The 22,787-nt window shown below is 42.7% G+C and overlaps 1 protein-coding gene across 4 annotated transcripts in view; it reads right to left on the bottom strand.

The window, feature by feature from the left end:
- Positions 1 to 22,787, bottom strand: part of Ndufaf6 (NADH:ubiquinone oxidoreductase complex assembly factor 6) — a 30,676-nt gene that overhangs the window by 4,668 nt on the left and 3,221 nt on the right. For 2 of the 4 annotated variants that reach the window (XM_042270850.2, XM_042270851.1), the window contains 7 exons: positions 22,514 to 22,617; positions 19,906 to 20,028; positions 17,663 to 17,719; positions 14,223 to 14,325; positions 12,971 to 13,104; positions 11,571 to 11,672; positions 7,221 to 7,277 (listed from right to left, as the gene is read on the bottom strand). In XM_042270850.2, coding sequence (XP_042126784.1) covers positions 7,221 to 7,277; positions 11,571 to 11,672; positions 12,971 to 13,104; positions 14,223 to 14,325; positions 17,663 to 17,719; positions 19,906 to 20,028; positions 22,514 to 22,534 — 597 coding nt within the window. In that variant the 5' untranslated portion in view covers positions 22,535 to 22,617. The remainder of the gene's footprint in view (positions 1 to 7,220; positions 7,278 to 11,570; positions 11,673 to 12,970; positions 13,105 to 14,222; positions 14,326 to 17,662; positions 17,720 to 19,905; positions 20,029 to 22,513; positions 22,618 to 22,787) is intronic. The other 2 variants (XM_006974928.4, XM_042270853.2) reach the window with 2 other exon arrangements.

Genomic DNA, 22,787 nt, shown 5'->3' with positions numbered 1-22,787 from the left:
GCCAGGATCAGCTTATGGGCGAAGGCCAATATGCTTCAGCACAAGCACAATGTTTATATGATGTCCAAACCCTAATTTTATGTCGAACGGCAGCCTTGAATGCATGGGACAAAGTTGAGGAACCAGGAAAAAAATCTGAGTCATTTACAAAGGTGAAGCAAGGCCCAAAAGAGTCTTTTACAGATTTTTTACAAAGACTGGCTTCAGCAGTAAAGAGAACGGTCTCGGATTCAGAAGCTGGTAAGGCAATAATTGAATCTTTGGCCTTTGAGAATGCGAATGCAGCATGCAAAAGAATAATCAGGCCATTAAGGGCAAGATCTGCACCTATGGAAGATTGGATTAGAGAAACAATTAATGTTGAAGCTGATGAGCATGATGATACATGGGTAGGAGAAGTAATTTCAAAAGGTTTGAGGAGTGTTAGATGTTTTGGATGTGGAAAGCAAGGACATTTGAAAAGGGACTGTAGACAGGTCATTTCCAGAAACAATGTTTCTTCAAGGAACAATGGCAACAGAATGCCCCTTCCTTCTGGAGTATGCAGAAGGTGTGGTAAGGGAAAACACTGGACCAACGAATGTAGATCAACAAAGGACAGACAGGGTAATCCTTTGCCTCAGTCTTCGGGAAACTCCCAGAGGGGCCTCAGGCAGGCCCCCAGTGCAAATCCAGTTCAAACCTTTCCGGCAGCCATAGAGGAAATGCCTGCTCTGGAGAGCGATTAAATAACCAAATGCCTATTGGAATAAATCATGCTGGTCAGAATGATGAAACAGAGAGAATAGAAAATTCAGGAGAAAACATAAAGAAAATTTTTTGGCAAACTTCTATTAATGAACAAAGACCAAAATTAACGATAAAAATAAATGGTGTTTTGTTGTCTGGTCTGGTAGACACAGGTGCGGACGTTACCATAATTGCACCAGAATTTTGGCATCCAACTTGGCCTCTTCAGGAGGTAAACGTTCAACTGTTAGGAATTGGGACATTATCTCAGGTGAAACAGAGTGCAAGATGGCTCGAATGTATAGGTCCAGAAGGACAGAGAGGAAAATTAAAACCATATGTGGCTAACATAACTATGAACCTGTGGGGTCGAGACTTGTTGCAACAATGGAATACTCAGATTAACATCCCTCCAATCTCAGAAACAAATCATAAACTAGCACATGTTACTGAGAGAAATATTAGAAGATATTGTTCTAATAAGTGGTCACCAGCCATCCATATTATACAAGAACAGGGCACAATAACTGATGATCTTCCAAAGACACCAACAGCTCTACCTTTAAAATGGTTAACAGACAAGCCTGTATGGGTCCAGCAATGGCCTTTAACAACAGAGAAACTCCAGGCTTTAGAAGAGCTGGTAGAAGAACAGTTAAATGCTCAGCATATTGAAGAATCAACCAGCCCTTGGAATTCTCCTGTATTTGTTATTAAAAAGAAATCTGGTAAATGGAGAATGGTAACAGACCTTAGGGCAATTAACAAAGTAATTCAGCCAATGGGTTCTCTACAATCTGGGATGCCTTTGCCTACTCTGTTACCAAAAGGATGGCCTCTCATAGTTATTGATTTAAAAGACTGTTTCTTTTCAATACCCTTACAAGAAAAAGACAGAGAAAGATTTGCTTTTACAGTGCCTACTTATAATAATTCTCAACCGGTTAAAAGATTTCAATGGAGGGTCCTCCCACAGGGAATGTTGAATAGCCCAACTCTGTGCCAATATTTTGTACAACAGCCATTGGAAGTGATACGTAAAAAATTTCCTAAATCTATAATTTATCATTATATGGACGATATTTTACTAGCTGACTCAAATGCAGATACTTTAGAAATAATGTTTGAAGAAGTAAAGAAAATTTTGCCTCGCTGGGGATTACAAATTGCTCCTGAAAAGATACAAAGAGGAGATTCTATTAATTATTTAGGATATAAAATAGAGCTACAAAAAATTAGACCCCAAAAGGTGCAAATTCGGAGAGATAGACTACAGACTCTTAATGACTTTCAAAGATTATTTGGAGATATTTCTCATCTACGAACTATTGTTGGGGTAAAAAATGATGAACTGACTAATTTGTTCAAAACCTTAGAAGGTGACAAGGACTTAAATAGTCCAAGAGAATTATCACCTGAAGCTGAGAAAGAATTAGCATTGGTAGAAAAGAAAGTGCATGAAGGACACGTGAATCGTATTGATCCAAAGCTGGATTGCATTTTGGTTATCTTACCTTCTAGGCGTTCTCCTACTGGAATATTAATGCAGAGGGAAGATATTATATTGGAATGGATATTTTTACCAAATAAACCAAATAAAAAATTAAAAACTTATGTGGAAAAAATCTCTGACTTGATTTACAAAGGAAAATTGAGACTTCGTCAATTAGCAGGCATAGACCCAGCAGAAATTGTCGTACCATTAACTAAGGAGGACATTGAAAAATTATGGACAGAAAGTGAACCTTGGCAAAGAGCTTGCAGTAATTTTTTGGGAGAAATTAACAGCAAATATCCCAAAAGCAATAGAATTGATCTTATAAAGAGAGCTGAATGGATCTTGCCTCGAATTGTACGGCAAAAACCCATATCTGGAGTTCGTACATTTTATACAGATGCCAACAAAGAAGGAAAGGCAGGTTACAAATCAGAAAATTTAAGTAAAGTGGTTCAAAGTCCGTATAATTCAGTGCAAAAATCAGAATTGTATGCTATTCTGTTGGTATTAATGGATTTTTCAGAACCTCTCAACATAGTAACTGACTCTCAGTATGCTGAAAGAGTGGTGTTACATATTGAGACTGCAGAATTTATCCCTGATGCTTCAGAATTAACTTCACTATTTATTCAATTACAAGATACAATCAGGAAAAGGAATCATCCTTTATATATAACTCACATTCGATCCCATACTGGTCTGCCAGGCCCTCTAGCACAAGGCAATGAAGAGATTGATAAATTATTGATAGGAAATGTGCTGGAGGCCTCAGAATTTCATAAAAAACATCACGTTAATAGTAAAGGTTTAAAAAAGGATTTTTCCATAACCTGGCAACAAGCCAAAGAAATAATAAAGAAATGTCCTACTTGTTCCTTCTACAATCAGACGCCATTACCAGCAGGATGTAACCCAAAGGGTACTCAGAGAAATGAAATCTGGCAGATGGACGTGTTTCACTTTGCAGAATTTGGAAAATTGAAATATGTACACCACACTATCGATACTTATTCAGGATTTCAATGGGCAACTGCTTTGAGTTCTGAAAAAGCTGATTCTGTAATCACTCATTTGCTAGAAGTTATGGCCATCATGGGTATACCTGCACAAATCAAAACTGACAATGCTCCATCATATGTCTCTGTTAAAATGAAACAGTTTTTTGCTTATTACAATATAAAGCATATTACAGGCATACCACATAATCCTACAGGTCAAGCAGTTATAGAAAGATCAAACAGAACTCTAAAGGATATGCTAAATAAACAGAAATGGGTAACAAAAACCCCCAGAAATAGACTGCATAATGCTCTTCTAACTTTGAATTTTCTGAATGCCAATGAGAAAGGAACAACAGCTGCAGAGAGACATTGGATAATAGAAAAAACTACAGAATTAAATCAGCCTATATACTTTAAGGATGTGCTGACCTCAGAATGGAAACCAGGGTATGTATTACACTGGGGACGTGGTTTTGCTTTTGTTTCTACAGGAGAAGATAAGCTGTGGGTACCATCAAAATTGATAAAGGTTCGATTTGAACAAGAGAGACCTCTTAATTAGAGGAGGTGATAGTTCATCAACCAGCATGAACATCCAATTTAAACTAACTTGTATCAATTAAACATGCCTTTTCATTTCATCAGATAATAACTTGCCAAAAAGGAACATCCCCAAAATTAGTCTTGGGGAAAGGTTTTTGTTTTTGTCTTTTAGGAGAATGAAGGTTAAGAAATCTGAAGAACACTGGACAAATGAGACAACTGAAGAAAAGGGACAAATCATCTATCCCAAGAAACAGAGTGAAACGGTGTATGGGTATATATTATCTAAAAAAAAAAAAAAAAATTTTATGTCTTCCTAAATGTTTGTTTCTGCTTTTCTCTAAAGATTTAACACTATTGGTCTTCTAACAGTCCCAGTTCAATTAAAATTTAAAGCTGACTTTGGAGTTGGAGAATGGCTCTCTCCTTCTTTAAAATCAAGCATGTTGTTAAAAGGAAAATGCAAACTCCCTGTATCATGCCAGAATAAGAGCCATCTTCTGCTATGGTACAGGACAAAAGCAAAATTAATTAAGGGACTATTCTATTACTAATCTCAACTCTTTGATTCTATTCTGATTCTTTAAACTTTTCTCAAAGTATAAATTTTATATCAAAATTTACAAGATTAATATATATATATACATTTTAAACTTTGTTAAGATATGAATGGTCACATAGAGTACTAACTAATTCTAGAAAAAAGGCTAGCTGCATATATATGTTTTTGTGTTCGAGTCTCTTATTAGTTTTCTGCAGGAAATCACGGCCAGGCCTAATATCAACTGAAGTCTCCAGAAAGAAGATGGGGCCCCACAACAACAACAATTCCACGTGGACAATAATAATATCATTAAGCTGACAAACATCATCCACAGATCAGCTTTGAACTACAAGGTGCTCAGAGCAATTTTGAGATGACTAGCTGAGATGATCCAGTCTCAAAGACTACTTGAATAAGGACTTGAGATAAACCCTGAACTTTGGCATTATACACAGACTGGATAGTGAAGGATATAGTTACCTCTCTTAGAATTTGACAATTAACCTAAAATTTTTCTTTCAGGATAAAGAAAACTTCGCCCATACCCAGCAGGAAGCAATTTTAAGAATACGACGCCCACATTCCCAAAGAGGTGGTGTGGGGCAGGTGGTTTTTTGGTCTTTTTAATGGGTTCTGGGTCTGGGATAATTTTCAGTATTTAGGGGGGTTGGTTACAAGTTATTGTCAAGGGTTAGGAAAAAGGCTAAGCAAAGGAGATTAGATTTAAGGTTCTTGTTTAAAAAAAAAGAAAGAAAGAAAGAAAGAAAGAAAGAAAGAAAGAAAGAAAGAAAGAAAGAAAGAAAGAAAGAAAGAAAGAAAGAAAGAAAGAAAGAAAAAAAAGAAAGAAAAAAAAGAAAGAAAAGAGAAAGACAATTACTAGTTTTAAATACTTTACATTGGATTGAATTGTTTTATATTGTACACAAATTTGAAACTGATATTGTTAGAAAATGCTATATGTATATTTCTAATTGTATTTATTCCATCCATTTAACAATGTAATTCAAATTTCTGATCCTTGAATGTTATTATTATCAACTATTAGGATATAAAGAAATGAAAGCTAGTAGTTAGACATTATCATAGAACTTGTAGTCATTGGATATGTTTTAAAAATTGAGCAGAGATGTTTTAGACAGGTCATCTTCAAACCCTTCAGAGATCTACAGAATATGGCATTTAAAATGTTTTAATAACTTAGAAAATTTTTCTTTTTTGAGACATGTCGGCTCCTGGCAGTACCAATCTACTTTAGAGAAAATATGGGCATTGAAGAAACTGCATATGGAGTCAACTTTCATTCTGGCAAAAGTTAGCCACTGGACAACAAAGTATCCTCGAATCAACAGGACAAAATGGACAGACAGATCACGAAACAAGGGACTACTGATTCTTGCCAAAACAAGTGTGGTTATGGCTTTATCAAAAGGCATCTTCTGAGGCCAGGACAATATGGCCCCATCCCTGAAGTGGCCTTCGCATCCGGAAAAGGTACGGTGCCCTTTTCTTCGAAGGCAGCTTAACAGGCAGAGGGCCGATGGATTCTGTTGTACAATGGAACAGCAGCTGAAAGCTCATGCCTCTCAAAAGTAGACTGGCATTTAATAGAGGGATGTGGAGAAGAAGGGGATGCTGAGATGAAGCCATATATACACAGCCAAGAAGAATGGACAGCTGAATTAAAAAACTGTCAACAATTTCCAGAATTTAAAATCCTGAATCATGACAGGACACTAGTGGAATTCAGGTGTTTCTGGTACGTGGACTGCTCTCACCCAATGTGAGGTTGAACTGTTGACCTTGTGTACATCCTACTTCACAAATGAGTCTGTCAGATACACTAAGCCTATAGGCTGAAGATGATGCCCCAACACTGCGGAGAAACCTCAGGTGACTGCCCAGGCAGCTGGCTGTTTCTGTCAACTCACAAAATTTTTTTGGAAGTTGCTTGCATGCACTTCCTGTTTTTATTTTTGTTAGCTAATATTATTCCCTTCTTGGGTCTCTGAGGGAGTTGAAGATTAGTTAGTTATGGTTGAAGATTAGTTAGTTATAGTTGAAAATTAATTAGGATAGAAAGTACATTAGATACATCTTGGAATTATCAAAATAGGATAGATAATGGAATTATTTTCTCTGATTCGTCAAATACCTGTTTAGGTATTTATTACTTGTATATATTGTATATAGTTATTGTACTTTTGTATATAGTTTTTCTTTTGTTAGTCATAACCTTTTGCTTTTTTTCTTTTTATTAAAATAGAAAAGGGGAAATGTGGTGGTAATCTAATTGTATTGAAATATTATTTTGATTTGTACTGAAATATTAATTTGATTGTATGTTAATAAATAAAGTTGTCTGGGGGTCAGAGCTATTAGAGCCATAGCAAGAGTGTGGCGGTGGTGGCACACGCCTTTAATCCCATAGATATCTGTGTGTTCAGGGTCAGAGCTATTAGAGCCATAGCAAGAGTGTGGCGGTGGTGGCACACGCCTTTAATCCCATAAGATCTCTGTGTGTTCAGGGATACAGCCAGCATTGGAGACATATGCCTTTAAGACCTAGGGGGCTGTACATTCAGACAGTGACGAGGCAGTCATGTGTTTGGGTTTACAACCAATGAGAAGGCAGAACAACATACTTTAAAAATACGAACCGAGAGGAAGTAGGTCTTTTTTCGCGAAGCTGGGACAGCAGGAGGAAGGGTGAGATTTTAGCTCTGAGCTCTGACCTCTCAGCTTTCTCTTTTACATTGTTTCTGTGTTTCTTATTTAATAAGACGGTTGGTTACATCAACAGTGTGACCATCACACAATCAAGGCAGGAAAACGACCGTAAGCAGGACAGTGGGGCCTGGTCTAGTCTGTGCACCTGTTACCCAGCCCTCTCCACTGAAGCACTCACCGTCTGAAGAAAAGCAGGAAATGCTTTCGCAGGAACGCTTCTGTGCAAGGACCTCGCCTTAAAGGAAGAGGGAAAGAAACTGGTTGGAATGCTTCTGAAGTAGCAGTCGCCCTCTGAGGTGAGCACAAGGCAGCAGCGGCAGTTTAGACACGACAAGGGCCTCTCACAAAACAAGAAACCGTCTCCTGCCGCCAGCTTAGCTTCAAAGCCCCATGGACTTAGCAAAGCTGCCTGTCATGTTAAAGCCTCTTCCTTTTCTGGCTCCGCTGGGGAACTTTCCAACTCCCTTACATCTCACACTAGCTCTACCCTCAGCTCTCAGTAACCCTTCCTAGGTTAGACAACTCCTGTTTAGATCCAGCACAGATGACCTTCTCAGGTGGTGTTCCCACCTCTGTCTAGTTCATGTCTTTACATCATTACTTCACCTTGATCAAGTCATCGGCTGTTCTTCCTGGAATTCAAACGTCTCTGTATTTAACCCTAGTCTCAATTCAACCTGACTCTTCCTGTAGGCTATGAACACCTGGTCCACTCAGGCCGAAGCATCACCCTGCACTGGCCAGACCGACCTTTATTTCCAGGTCTCAGGAGGAAGAGCACATCCTGCCTCACTTCCCCACTACACACTACGGTTTTATGCTCCACCGCGGTCACCTTTCTCTCAGCCTCTCTGCAGCACAGGACATGGGGTCCTTTCTTCCCTGCTCTCCGATACAGACTCCAGCACTCCTGTTCTGCCCTTCGCCTTCTTCCTAGTAAGTGGCCCTGCTTCCTTCTACCTGATGAATGGATGTGGCCGCAGGGTTCTGTCCCTCATCCTCTTCTAGGGGACCACTCTCCTTGAGCAATAGCATCTGGACTTACAGCTTTGACTCCAGTTCTGACCTTCCCAAGTCACAATCCTGCATTCTCCAGTAGCCCATCTCCCTATGTCAGGATAGCCAGAATGAAGATCAGCACCGAGCACACCACTGTCTGCATCTGACTGGCACTGTGTGGTCTACGTGGGTGTGGGCATATATACACACATGCATCTCTCTCTGAAAGACACTCCTTCCTTCTCCTAAGTAATCCGACTGTGGGAAGCACAGCCATGGCAAGCCCCACCACCACCTCAGACCCATGGCAACGGCCAAGCCTCCCCTGGTCTGTGTGTGAATGATGACAGAGTATGTGGAAGTCCATGGCCTGAGACGGCTCTCCTACAGAACCTCCCACTGAACCTACACCTTCCTCCGGGTGCTGACAGACTACACACTGAGTTTCCAGGTGAGGAGGAATTGCTCTCAGAGTGAGCACAGACACCCAGCTCCAGCCTTTCCCTACATGTCACTGCTATTTCTTCAGTCTGTCATTTCTTCATTCTCGAGACGCTCCAGTCAGGACCAAGACCAAGCTGGGTGGGGTCAGATGTGATGAGACACCAACTCATCTCCCAGCTCCCAATTTTTCCCTAAAAGCTATGTGTATATTTGTGTGTCTGTGTGCTCATGAGCGCAGGTGCCCATGGAGGCTAGAGGCATCAGATCTCCCCTGCCCCTGAGCTGGAGTACAGATGGTTCTAAGCTGTCTGATGTGGGTGCTGGGAACTGAACTCAGGTCCTTTAGTGAGAACAATCTGCTCTCTTAACCACTGAGCCATCTCTCCAGCCCCTCAGCTCCCAATCTTTCTTGTCTCAAACACTGCTAGAGCCAGGCATGATAGCACATACCTATCTTCTCAATACATGGGAGGCCGAAGAAACAGGATCACAAATCCAAGGCCAGTGTAGACTACAATGGAAGTCCTACCAAGGCAGAAATAGCAAAACCCTGTCTCAAAAAAACCAAAAGCAACAGAAACAAACAAAACCTCTGCCAGGTTTCTACTGTGGACTAATGTCCCAGCTTTACTTGATGGGGCACAAACTAACTTAGATCGCACTTACTATATGGCAGGTGCTATTATTAACTCTTCGTATGTTAACTCATTTATCTAAACAACACTTTGGGTAGGAAGTAACATGGTCCTCTTATCTATGTGGAAGCTGGGGCATGGTAAAATTACAATACAATTAACAAATGCAGAATAACAAACAGTCAGGCTTCTGCTTCTGAGTGTACACTGGCATCTCCGTGTTCTTGTGCTTCTCAAGAGCCTCCCAAAAGCATCAACGGTTCTTCAGTTCACCACTCCAAGCCTATTTTCCAGGAGTGGATTGCATGCAACCAATAAAGTGCTTCAGTCTTGGCTGTTAAAATCCCTTAGAGATCAAGGATGCTAGCTCACTGGTGGTTTTCCTAGCATGTGGGAGACTCCACTCCCCAGTACTACACAACAAATAACCCTTTCTCAATTGTTTAATTTAATAATTTTGTTATTGTTTGTTTGTTTGAGACAAGGTGTCTCTGTATAGCTTGGCTGTCCTGGAAATCCCTCTGTAGACCAGAGTAGCCTTAAACTCAGAGACCTGCCTACCCCTGGGATTAAAGGCATGTGCCACTATGTCCAGCCACAACAAACAAATTAACAAAACACTTTGGAAACTGCAATTCTCCGTTTAGGTCATTCTACCAATCTCCAGGAAGAGAGGCCTAGAACTTGGAAGAGGTAGACAGATTTCTGTGAGTTTGAGGCTAGCCTGGTCTACACAGTGAGTTCCAGACTATCCTGGGCTATCCAATGGAAGTGTTTAAGAAAGATTCATTCTTTCACATTTTCACACACACACACACACACACACACACACACACACACACACACACACATCATACTCTTCCTCCCCCATTATTTTCTCTACCCCCTCCTCCTCCCACCAAACCCTTCCCCGGAACAAACTCTTAGAGAACTAAAACAATTCAGGTGAACTCAGGACCAGTTAGGAGCCATCACAGCCAAATGGAAATAAAGTAAATTTCAAGGTAAAAAAGTGTCAAAAAGGCATAAAATCAAGAGCAAAGTGACTCTTCGACTGGGAAATTCAAAGACTCCTTCCCGTGATGGTCTCATTGGAGTGGCTAGAAGGCATTAGCACAGGGGACGGGCCAGGGTGATGAACACTCCCTCCAGGGAACACTGAGCGCTGAGTACTCACTCAACGGTGAGAACCAGGAGGCTGGGCTCCAGCTCTAACTCCAGCGGGCAGCAGCACCGAGCCAGAACATAGAGGGAAGACCCGAGAATGGCGGCTGTGGCTGGGGTTCCGTGAGGTGAGGAGAGACAGGATATTCTGTGGATGAGCAGGGGTGCCCACGTGAGGAAGCTCAGGCTTTTCACTCACAAAAGGGTGCGTCCATCAGCTGGGAATGGGAAAAGGTTTTCTAGAGAAAGAAAAGTTTCCAACAGTTCCCAAGATAAATCCTGGGGATCCAATGGACAATGGAACAAAGACTGCCCAGGTCAGAACCCATAGTATGCTGTAGAAATGCTATCATGTATATAAATCCATAGTGTCTTATTAGGGTTTCTATTGCTGTGAAGAGACACCATGACCACGGCAACTCTCATAAAGAAAAACATTTAATTAGGGCTGGCTCACTGTTTCAGAGGTTTAGTCCATTACCATCATGGTGTGACGTGGTACTGGAGAAGGCGCTCAGAGTTCTACATTTTGATCTGCAGGCAGCAGAAGGAGTCTGTGTCCCACTGGCCAGACCTCAGTTTATGAGACCTTAAAGCCTGCCTCACAGTAAAACACTTCCTCCAACAAAGCTACACCTATTCCAACAAAGCCACACCTAATAGTGCCACTTGCTATGGGCTATGAGTCCACGGGAGCCATGCCTTGTTGTAGAATATTTAGATATGTAAAGATGTGTTACGTTTATTTATGCTGCATTTGTTTCATTATGTAAAGATGTGTTGTATTTGTTTACCTTGCCTGCCTAAGGCACCTGATTGATGTAATAAAGAGCTGAACGGCCAATAGGTAGGCAGAAGAGAGAAAGGCAGGGCTAGTGGGCAGAGAGAATAAGTAGGAGGAGAAATCTAGGCTCTAGAGAAGAGAAGGAGAAGAGAATGAGGGAGAGAGGGACACACCTGAGGCCAGAAGCCAGGCAGCCGCCAGCCAGACACAAGAAGCAGGAAAAGCAGGACATACAGAAAGAAGGAAAGGTAAAAAGCCCTGAGGCAAAACATAGATGAAGAGAAACAGGATAAATTACAAGAGCTAGCAAGAAACAAGCCTAAGCTAAGGGCAAGCATTCATAACTAATAAGTCTCCATGTCATGATTTGGGAGCTGGCTGGTGGCCCAAAAGAAAAAGCCTGGTACAATGCCTATTCAAACCACCACACATAGTATGCCATAGAAACGGCCCTGTCTTGTGGGGATAACTTTCTAAATAACTGGGCAAAGGAGCTACTTACATGCTTTAGGTGCAAGTGTGCCTGGCTGGCAATGTTATATATTACATCTCGCACATTTTTATCTTGTTTCCTCCGCAGAAAGTCCTCTTGTGAAACACCATGCTGTGAAAAAAATAAGTGTGTAATGGTCAATCTTCTTTATCAACCTGATTGACTACATAATCAACTAGGAAGCATGCGTGCAGGTGGGTCTGGAGGATTAACTAGGGGAGGCGTCCTCCCAGATGGGCAGGTATAAGATGATGGAATGAAGGGCAGCACTCTTTTGCCTGCCACCTTTGCTCCTTGCTGATGAGTGCATCTGCCATTTGCTGCCACTGCTGTCGGCCTTCATTGACACTGGAGTCCAGCCTCTCGGGCCTTCAATGTGCACTAGAGACCTGCAGCTCTCCAGAAATCCCCCAGACCTTCAATATCAGGCTAGGATTGCTGAGGCATGTAGCCACAGGGACTGACCAGGTTCTCAGCTTCTCCAGTGTGCAGGCAGCCACTGTTGGATTATTCCGTGTCCATGAAGAAGTCAATGTCATAACCCATTTAGGATATATATTCATTCTACTAGTTCTGTTTCTCTAGCAAACCCCAACTAATACAGTGTGTATGATGTTCAGAGAGAGAGAAAGTATAACAAAATACAAGAGGATTAAAAGGAGGGCTGGAGAGATAGCTCAACAGTTAAGAGCACTTGTTGCTCTTGCAGAGGACCAGGTTCCAGTCTCAGCTCCCACATCTGGTGGCTCAGAACTTCCTGTTCCAGAGGATCTCAGACTCTCTGTGGCCTTCACAGGCATCCATGTGAAGATACACATTCACATATACATATATACACATAAATAAAATTGAACCTTTCTAAAAGTTCAAAAGATGGACAATAAAGAACCTCATTCAAAACCCAAAGTTCTGATAAACATTTTTAACCACTGAGCCATCTCTCCAGCCTCTAATAAACATTTTTAAAAGACTATTCCAACTGGGTGAGATGGCCAATGCCTGTAACCCCAGCACTGGAGGGTGAAGACAGAAGGATCAGAAATGTAAGGCCATCCTCAGCTACATAAAGATTCAAGAGTTCAAGTTCAGCCTAAGCTATCAGAGACCTTGACCCCTTCAAAAACAAAATCAATAAAAATTATTCCCTCCAGTAAAATAAAATAACAACCAGGCTCAGGTGAGGTTACTATGACTACTTGGAGGGAGTTAGTCATTGGCCAGGAGGTGCAGGCTGACCAGGCCTTCTTACTGCACTACCTCCAGACACCTCAGGCTGGACTACCTCAGTGAGCAGGGCAAAAGCAAGTGATGTGCAGACCTCTCAAACAGCAATGGAACCAACTAAACAAAACAAAGAGCAACTCCTCTCCTGGTGTCCCCGGAGAATCATTAGCAGGTCACAGCCTCACCTGCACACAGACATCCATGGGCAGGAACACTTTTCTCCTGCTACCATGATAGGGTGCTGCTCTCAAGCACGTGACAATGCCTTGTGCCTTTCCAATGTGGCTCGCAGCATGGTCTGCATGAAGATCCTTCACACCTAGAATTACAGACACCAAAAGGGGTTGCTCTCCTGTCCTTGAAGCACAGCAAATCAAGGAAACAGCACAAGACATCACCTGAACCCAGAAAAAGTATTTATCCTGTCAGATATCTGGAAAATAGGATTTACAAGGGAAAGTGGGTGTCAGGGATAAGCCAACCATCTTCCTACCAGCAGGAATCCAAATCTCCACTCATTAGTTCTCCAACTTTTTAGCACACCAAGAACACACTGAGAATTTAATCAGACTTCATGGGAAACTTAAGAGTTTTATTTCTTCCCTTGAAGTAATTTCCTAACAACCTTCTTTTAGAGTACAACAGGACAGGCCTAGGACACTCAACAGGACTGTATTCTGGGGTTTGACACAGACAGATCACTCTCTTCAAATGAGATACTATCATCCTGGGCCCCAATGATCTCCTCCTTATAATAAGATGAGAACAACTTGGAGCAAGGTCAAAAGAAAAGTGCCATTTCAAATATTGTTAAAGTAGAGGAGAAAGAGAATCTCATAAAATATTATTTAAGTGTGGTTTTATTCTGTTTTCCACCCCATAGGGAAGAATTGAAGTACAGAAACTCGAAGTCATAGGACGTGCTGTAGGGAAAGGTAAAGCCGTTGGCACTACAGATTATTAACCCAGAGCCTTCCCATGAGTGCCTGCTGCTTCTGTGAGAGTCTGAGCACTTGGACGAGTCTGCACTCCGAAAGGACTATAAATGCACAGATAATACAGATGTTCTCTTTCTTCTACTGAAAATAAAAGTTGGCTGGTGGAGCATACTTTTAATCCCAGCACTCGGGAAGCAGAGACAGGAGGATTTCAATGAGTTCAAGGACAGCCCGGTCTACATACTGAGTTCCAGGCTAGCCAGGATTACATCGTGAGACTCTGTCTCAAAAATAAATAAATAAAAGTTGTAGCTAGGCATGATAGTGTATACTGTAATCAAAGCACTTGGGGAAGCTGAGGCAGGAGGACTGTCTAGTTTGAGACCAGTCTAGGCTACACAATGCAACCCTGTCTCAGAAGGGGAAAACTTGTTACTTTATGGACAATACAAAGCAAACTTGGAAGTGAGTCTGAGGTGGGAAGGAGAGAGCGACTCACCCAGCACCTCCAGTGTCAAGTACAGCAGACAGCTCTGCGTGCCCTCGGCGTAGTCCTCAAGCTCCCGGACGCTGCGATAGGCTTTGTCATCCAGATTTCTTTCCTGAAGTCAGAGAAAACGCAAGTGAGTCCACCGAATTATTATTTTATAATGAAAAGTGATTTTTTTTTACCTGAAATAAATAAGAATTTAACTTAACAGATTTGTTTAGTGCACAGTAAAGATTAAAAAATAGCTAGGCATGGGGCTGGAGTGATGGCTCAGTGGCTAAGAGTCCTTGCTGCTCCTGCAGAGACCCCAGGTTCTGTGCTTAGCATGTCTGGGGATCCAATGCCCCTGACCTCCTCAGAAACACCTGCACATGATATCTATATGAAACATTCATGCAGGCAAAATATTTATACATTTAAATAAAATATTTTAAATACATTTTTCATTCTATATCATCTTTTTAAAATTCTATATAAATGCGAGGCCCGCCAGGGCTACATGAGACCCTGTCTCAAAACACAAAAATAATCCCCCCCCATCCAAGTCTTATATGTCAGTGCTCACAAATCGCCTCACAGAACAAGGCTCAAGAACAGCAAGAACGCACAGCCTCGCAGGCACAGGGCTTCCCTTCTTCAGTTCTTATTGGCCACTCATGTGTCTTCTCTGCATGTTTATTGCTGAGTTGAAAGAGTCCTGATGTATGTTAGATATTAAGCACTTATGAGATAAGTAACTGACAATGTATTTCCCATTATCTCTGGGTTTTCAACTTTTTGAAGCTTTTAATTTTAATGAATTTTAATTTATCTCTTTTCTTTTTCTTATCTGTGCCTTTGATATCATATTTCAGAAACCATCACCTAATTTAAAGTCACAAAGATTTACAGTTTACATTAATGTTTTGTTTTTCACATCAATGTTTTCTCCAAAGTTTTGTTTTGTTTTTGGGGTCTTTGAGAGGCCATCAGACTAAATTGCTGACTTTCATGCACACTGTGAGGCAGGGTCCTGACTCAGTCTATTTATGTATTGAGCTTGACTATTGTTTAGAAAGGGTCTCGTGTATCCCAAGCTGTCCCCAGCTATGACTGTGCCTAAGAACGGCCTTGAACCCTCCCCGCACATGCCCAGTGCTGGGGTATTGACCTGCACCACACCACCTAGCTTGAGTCCTTCTTTGCAGGTGTATCCCCGTGGTCCAGCACCATCTGTTGAAAACAGTACTTTCCCACCCAACAGTCCAGATGCTCTCATCACTCAGCTGACCATACTCGCTGACTGCTTTTGATAATGAACTTATGACGGCAGGTGTAGCTGTTCACATGGACACAGAGGTCAGAGGACAACTTTGGGAAGTCACCTTGTGGGATCACGGGGTCAAACTCAGGTCACGAGGTTTGTGCAGCAGGTATTTTCCCTGCTGAGCCATCTTGCCTGCCCGTGGACTGTGTGTCTACACCACTGCTCTGTATGTCCATCCTTTGCCAACGCCTCAGTTGGATTACTACAGCTTTGCAGCCATGTTTTCCTATTCACAGCGTATTAACTGAAGGAGTGGGAGACAACGACAACGGAGGTGAACGCAGACGGGGACTGCATCCGAGTGCAGCGTCCAGCCAGCTGGACACGATGGAGCACACCCGTAAGCCTGCACTCCAGAGGGGAAGTCCAGAACAGCCTGGCCACCCGAGACCTGCTCTCAAACTCCCGTAACCCCAGCCTCAGGAGACGGCGCTGCAAGTTCAGGGCTAAGTGGACTGCTAGTGAGTCCCAGGTCAGTCAGGGGTATCCTGTCTCAAATATCAGGGCTGCCTCGGCGGTTAAGGGCATGTGCTGCTCTCTCAGATGACCCAGGTTCAGTTCCCAGCACAGCAACCATCTAACCCTAGTTCCGGAAGATCCAAAACTTCTTCCGGATTCCTTGGGCAATGCACGGTGCTCGGGTATACTTGCAGACAAAACATCTGTACATATAAAATTTAAAACTCTTAAAAAAAAAGTAATAATAACTTAAAGGCTAGGGATGTAGTCCAGTGGGTAGCATCCATAAACCCAGTACAGCTGAAAACTAGGCACAGTGGCACAGACCTGTAATCATTACAAGAGGGTCAGAAGTACAAGGTCATCCTGCACAAGTAAGTTCAAAGCCAGTGTGCGCTACATGAGACCCTGTCTGGAAAAAAACAATTAAAGAATAAGTAAATAAAGTAAATGTACACCTTCCTGACAATGGTGTGTGATTAAATATCGGGCCGAGGAGGACACTGACCCAAGATACATCAAAAAGACTACAAAAATGATTCCATGGCCTAGGGCAGTAGCAGCTGGGCTGGGTCAGAATTGATCTCTGGGCAGTTAACAGCAATCTCCACTCTGGGACTATCAGACTTTACTGTGTTTACTTCTTGGGCACATCTAGCACCAGGGCAGATTTATGACCAGCCTTACCAAAGGCTACTCCAGCAGCTCACGGTATCAAGTAACAAGTCATTTTTTTTTTTTTTTTTTTTTTTTGGTTTTTCGAGACAGGGTTTCTCTGCGTAGCTTTGCGCCTTTCCTGGAGCTCACTTGGTAGTCCAGGCTGGCCTCGAACTCACAGAGATCCACCTGACTCTGCCTCCCGAGTGCTGGGATTAAAGGCGTGCGCCACCACCGCCCGGCCAACAAGTCATTTTTAAGGAGTCATTTTTTTTCTTATTCTAGAAAGAATTTTAATTCATTCCACCATAAACACATTAATCATATATTCACATACAGAAAACTAACATACATTCATTTGTTTACAAGATATATCACCATATAATCCATTTACATTCAAGTGAAGTATATGAACTTATTTAATTGTATACATTTGTATTAAGGAGTCATTTTTAAGGCACAGTAATCACCTGTGGTTATGGTCTTCAAAAGGCTCTTCTATTTACTTTCTTATCCACTGGTCTATCATTTGTAATGCTAGGAATTAAACCTAGCATTGAAAAGCTTTACCACTGAGACACTTCTTTTTAAGATACATATGCATTTACTGATCAAATGATGCAACTCCTAGTCAATCCCTAGTTTCCTTTTTTAAAACATCCAATGGAGTTAATGAAGAGAGAAGATACATGAAGCAAAGGCAGCTATCTGGGCATGGCAGCCCATGCTGTGATCACAGACCTTAGGGCGGGCAGGCGGGCATGCACGCACGCATGCATGCACTCACCCATGCACCTTCTGTCTAGGTGCTGGCTTTCTGTCTAGGTGCTGGTCTCTATCTGAGTCACGATAGGAAGTGGGGTGACAGGTATGGCATGTAAGGATGGGCTACAGATAAAATACCTTTGCTCTCTGAGTTTTCTTCCTCCAAAAGATTAATATGCATATAAAATGTTTTCCTCCATAAATAATTAACCTAAGGATCAAAAAGGGAAAAACATTTAAGACTTGGACAATTCCAACTTACTCTTTCATCAATGATTCTCATAAGCCATCTTTTTGTTAGATTATGTCTCTTGACAGCCTAAAAAAAAACAAGTGTTGTAAATTTTTAGACTTTTCTAGAGATGAACAAAATGCACTAGGCAATGCAAAGGTAGGTTCGAGAACACTTATTACAACTCATCAGACAGGCAGCTATGCTAAAAAGACATCAGGAGAAGAGCAGTTATCCGGAAAAGCATGTCAGGCCATTTCCAAGCAGACGGACTCTGTATGGCTCCCATGGCCTCTCAGCCTGCTGTACTGGAGCACATTTAATGATTCTTTCTCTCTCTCTCTGTCTCTCTCTCTCTGTCTCTCTCTTTTTCATTTCTTGTCATGTTAGATGCCTTCATTTTTTATTTTATTTTTGATATTAAAATATAATGACACCACTTTCCCCTTCCCTTCCTGTGGGAGCCCGTTCTGGGGTTCCTCGTGGCTTTACCCAGCAGGTCCGAATAGAGGATGATCAGGACCACGGGCCTGAGTGCAGGTGTCTGAGATGGCCTGCACTTGGCTGTGCTGGGGGAGGAGGTCTTTTGCTCCACCCCTTGGCGTCTCTATAAAAACCCTGGACCAGAGACAGTCCGGGCCCGTTGGAATAGGTTCCAGGCCCTCTCGAGGCTATCCTTTATTTTCTATCTGTTTATCTCCGCAAGATTCTCCACTATAAATCCTTCTATCTAATATTTCCTGCTGCTCGCACTCAAGAAAACTCTGGGAAGCTGTGGGGGTGGTGGGTAAACGCCCCACACCTTCCCTCCCTCTAAACTCCCATATGCCCTTTACACTTTTAAATGAAACCAAGAACTCAGGATTGAGCTGCTTGCTGCCACACCTACCTTCATCGCTTACACAGAACATTCAGTCTTTTTCTTACAGCACATGGAGTTTCCCTAGCAAAAATAGCCACTTCCCCCGCATGAAGAGCATCTAAAACCCCGAGAACACAGGGCATGGCTCTACACATCTGTACTCCCAGTACTTGGGAATCCGAGGAAGGAGAATCATTGTAAGTTTGAGTCTCAGCTAGAGTAAGGCCTTGTTTCAATCACTCACTCAATCAATCAATCAACAAACAGCAGTGCCAATGAAGACAGGGTGGACAAGTGTCTCCCCAGAAGTGACACCTGGAGAAGGATGCATTTCCTACTAAGCACTCCAGCCAAGAATCTATACCCTGCATCTAATGAGAAAATATTAAGACAAACCCAGAATGAATGTCCTGAGAGGAAAAAAACAAGTTAAGACCGACTATACATCTAAGAAGATGGCTGGATGGTGGTGGCACACGCCTTTAATCCCAGCACTTGCGAGGCAGAAGCAGGCAAGTCCTTAAGTTCAGAATGAGTTCCAGGACAGCCAGGGCTACACAGAGAAACCCTGTCTTGGGAAAAAAAAAAAAAGAAAAGAAGAGAAAGAAAGAAAAAGAAATGTTGACGAGGTGGTATAACTCCATTGGTGAGTGCAAAGTGAGTTCAGTCTTCAGTACCACAAAAAACAAGAAAGTCTATGTCACTTGGGGGTGTCATGAGTCAACCTCTAATCTCTACACACACACCCTAACAGCACATCACGTGTGCTCACTCATTCACACACACAATAAATAGTTATCTAGATTAGGCTAATTGAAGTGGAAAGACCCACAGTCAGTGTGAGCAATACCATCCACGGGCTAGGGTGGCAGACTGAATGAAGAGAGGGAGGAAGCCAGGCTACTGAGATGACTGGGCAGTAAAGGGACTTACCACCACGCCTGGTAACCCGAGTTCACCAGACCGGCTGGTGAAGGGCAGAGCTCACTCCACAGGTTGTACTCTGACCCGCACATAATAAACTAGTGTTAAAATGGGGAGCAATCTGAACACAAGTATTTATTGCTCCCTGCTTCCTGACTCCTAGCTGCAACGTGACTGACATTCCCGATGAAGCTGCACTGACCCACCATGATGGACTGGAACCCTGGACTGGAGATGAGAAGCCTCTCCTTCCTGAAGGTGCTTTTGCTGCAGCAAGACAAGTAACCACCACCCCTGCCAAAGCAGCTCAGACCACTGAAGAGCCCAGGACTGCTGAGGACAGACCCCACCTCACTACCACTACCGGAATTACAGCCACCCACGAGCAGGCCCAAACATGACTCCTCTATATTAAAAGTGGTATATACACGCTCATAGGAGAATATATATGTACTACATATGTGTATATATGTAAGGTTTTTTTTACCTTCCAGAGTTCAACGGCCACAGGCTGATGTGGTGGGTTGTCACGGTACATGTCTTCCACAGCTTTTTTCCAGAACTGCATTCGCATCAGTCCAATCGTTTTCTCCGAGACTGAGTCCTTCACCTGTAAACAGAGTTCAGAAACTCTAGGCTAGAAACATAGATCAGTGATAGAGTGCTTGTCTGTCTATGTGTGGAAGCCTTTGGTTAAAACCCCGAATAGAAACAAACAAATGAAGACAACTTAGTGTCTGAAAACTAAGTATTATGAGGGGACTTGTGAGCTAATCAAACTGTCCTGCACCACTGCTATGGCGGTCAATACATGACTACATTTTTCAGAGCCAACACAAAGTGTAAAACTGACAATGCACATTCCCCTCCATGCTACTAATTAATCTCTTATAACATAATGCATAAGCCAGGTGTGGCGGCTCATGCCTATAACCCCAGTATTCAGGGGTTAAATAACGGCCACTAGCTTGAGGCCAACCTGGGCTATGTAGTAAGTTCCAGGCCAGCCTGGGCTACAGAAGGAGACCATGTCTAAACTGACTGTGTATAAATTCATGTGGAGAGCAGAGGACAGACAACTGTGAGTCAGCTCTCTCCCACTGGAATGTAGGTTCTGGGGGTCGAACTAGGGTTGCCAGGCTTGTGAGGTAAGTACTTCAGCTCGCTGAGACATTTCACTGGTTTAAGAGTTGTTTCTTGGGGATGGAGAGATCGCTCAGCAGTTAGGAGCACTGGCTGCTCTTCCTCAGGTTCAATTCCCAGCCCCCACACGGTGGCTCACAGGCATCTGTGGCCACCGTTCCAGGAGACCCAATGCCCTCTTCTAGCTTTACAGGGCCCAGGTGTGCACACGGTATACAGACACACACAGGAAAACTTACACACATTCAATAATAAAATAATAATAATAATAATAAAGAATGGTTTCTTCTTGAGCTGGGGTAGGAGCACTAACTGTGACCTGGTGGAGGTGAGAGGATCCCCTTTCCCAGCTACATAACAAGTTTAAAGCCACCCCGGGCTACACAAGAGCCTGTCCCAAAAACTCAAAACCAGTCATTGTCTTCAGCAAACAGGCTTCTTCTACAGTCGCTCTGTGTCTCCAAATCTGCTTTTTGAGAACCATTACAGTGTTTGGGTTGCTTTGATTCTTTGCATATGGTAAGTGTAAATATTCCTTGCTCACATGGTCAGAAGTACTTTTTCTAAGTGCAGCCAGCTGCAGGAGCTCCATGCATCAGCTCTGAGCTGCTCCTGTACTGTGGATCCCAAATCTGCAACTTGATTTTTTTTTTTTTTGATGACTAACTTCAATTATTCAACATCAACTGTATGAGGACAACTAGCCATACATTTTCCCCTCAAAACTGATGACTCAGCAGGGCTGGACCGATGGCTCAGCAGTTGAGGTCACTTGCTACTCTGGCAGAGGGGTTCAGTTCCCAGCACCCATATGGTGGCTCACAACCATCTGTAACTCCAGTTCCAGAGGATCCAACACCCACTTCTGGCCTCCATGGACACCAGGCATACATACATACATGCTGGCAAAAACTGATACACCTCAAATTTTTTAAATAAATCTAAACCAAGATTTTCCTGTCATATCTTACTTTACTATATATAAGAGTAATTGCAGGGGGCTTGGCATGGTGCACACCTTTATTCCCAGCACTTGAGAGGCAACGGCAAGTGGATCTCTGAGTTGGAGGACAGCCTGGTCTACACAGCGAGACCCTATCTCAAAACAAACAAAAGCAGAGTAACTGTATGGTGCAGATGCCTCCGTGTCCCTGGGGAACTGCTGGGGGCTTCAGATTCTCCAGGAAGGAGGGGGAGGTTTGGCTGAGGAGGGGGACAGACTCACTGGGACAGAGGACAGTGGCCAAGGCTCCAGCGGGAAGGAAAGCTGCCAGGAGGTGCATACGCCTTGGCACCAGCCATGGCAATAGTCTGTTCTATACATTAATTAAGGCACTCGTGTTTAATAACGTGTTGTAATATGCGTACATGTGCCACACTTCCCGACTCCTCATTTCCAATATCTGACCTCTCCGCCTGCTGTCCTAAGAAGACCAAGACCATTCTACTAGAGGCCCTTCACTCCACACCAGTTCACATGCTTTGAATCTGCCCATGTTCTGTCTGCTCAAGGAAGAAGGCCCCAGGCTTCCCTGTAATTCTGAGACAGACATCCGTCAGGGTCTGCCAGACTCTCTAGTGTTCTACCATGTAGATCTGCCAAAATATTGTCCAGTCTCACTTCACATTAAATTTTCAACTTTTTCCAATATTCTCTGTACACACAAAGTATGGAACTATTAGAGAAAGCAGTAAGATTCTCATTAGTTTATTCAGTTAACAGACAATGCTAACCGCAAATTTGCAATACACTCAGAAAAACTCAAAAATGCAGAATCATTTCCAGAAATATTAAATTCACCAGCTAGCTTTATTTTTTGGTACCGAATTAAGCCTAAGTAGTCACCAGGAGAAAAAAACCACTGGCAGAAACTTTAAGTACATCTAACATGAATTACTCTATTTCTTTATTGTTCATATCCTCCAACCATCTTGTCATAGTATTTTAATACCAGCCTGAGCCAGTTCCACATTGAAGGCCCTCAGTGCAGAAACAGAGCTTCGGCATTCTGTGGGCACCAGCAGGGAACACAAGTAACTTTCATAATCCCGCTTCCTACAACAAACAGAGCGAAAGAAAACAAGTGTTAGTCTCCACCTTCTGGACTGCACACAAAACACTGATAAAAAAAACCATCAACCATCAACTGAAAACAATGGCGCTTGGGCTCACAGTGGCCTTGGTTCTTAAATTATATAACTCTCTCTACAACTACTTAAACAATG

This window comes from Peromyscus maniculatus, chromosome 2 (assembly GCF_049852395.1).
Source record: "Peromyscus maniculatus bairdii isolate BWxNUB_F1_BW_parent chromosome 2, HU_Pman_BW_mat_3.1, whole genome shotgun sequence".
NCBI classification, from domain to species: domain Eukaryota; kingdom Metazoa; phylum Chordata; class Mammalia; order Rodentia; family Cricetidae; genus Peromyscus; species Peromyscus maniculatus.
This window is presented reverse-complemented; position numbering and strand designations above follow the sequence as displayed.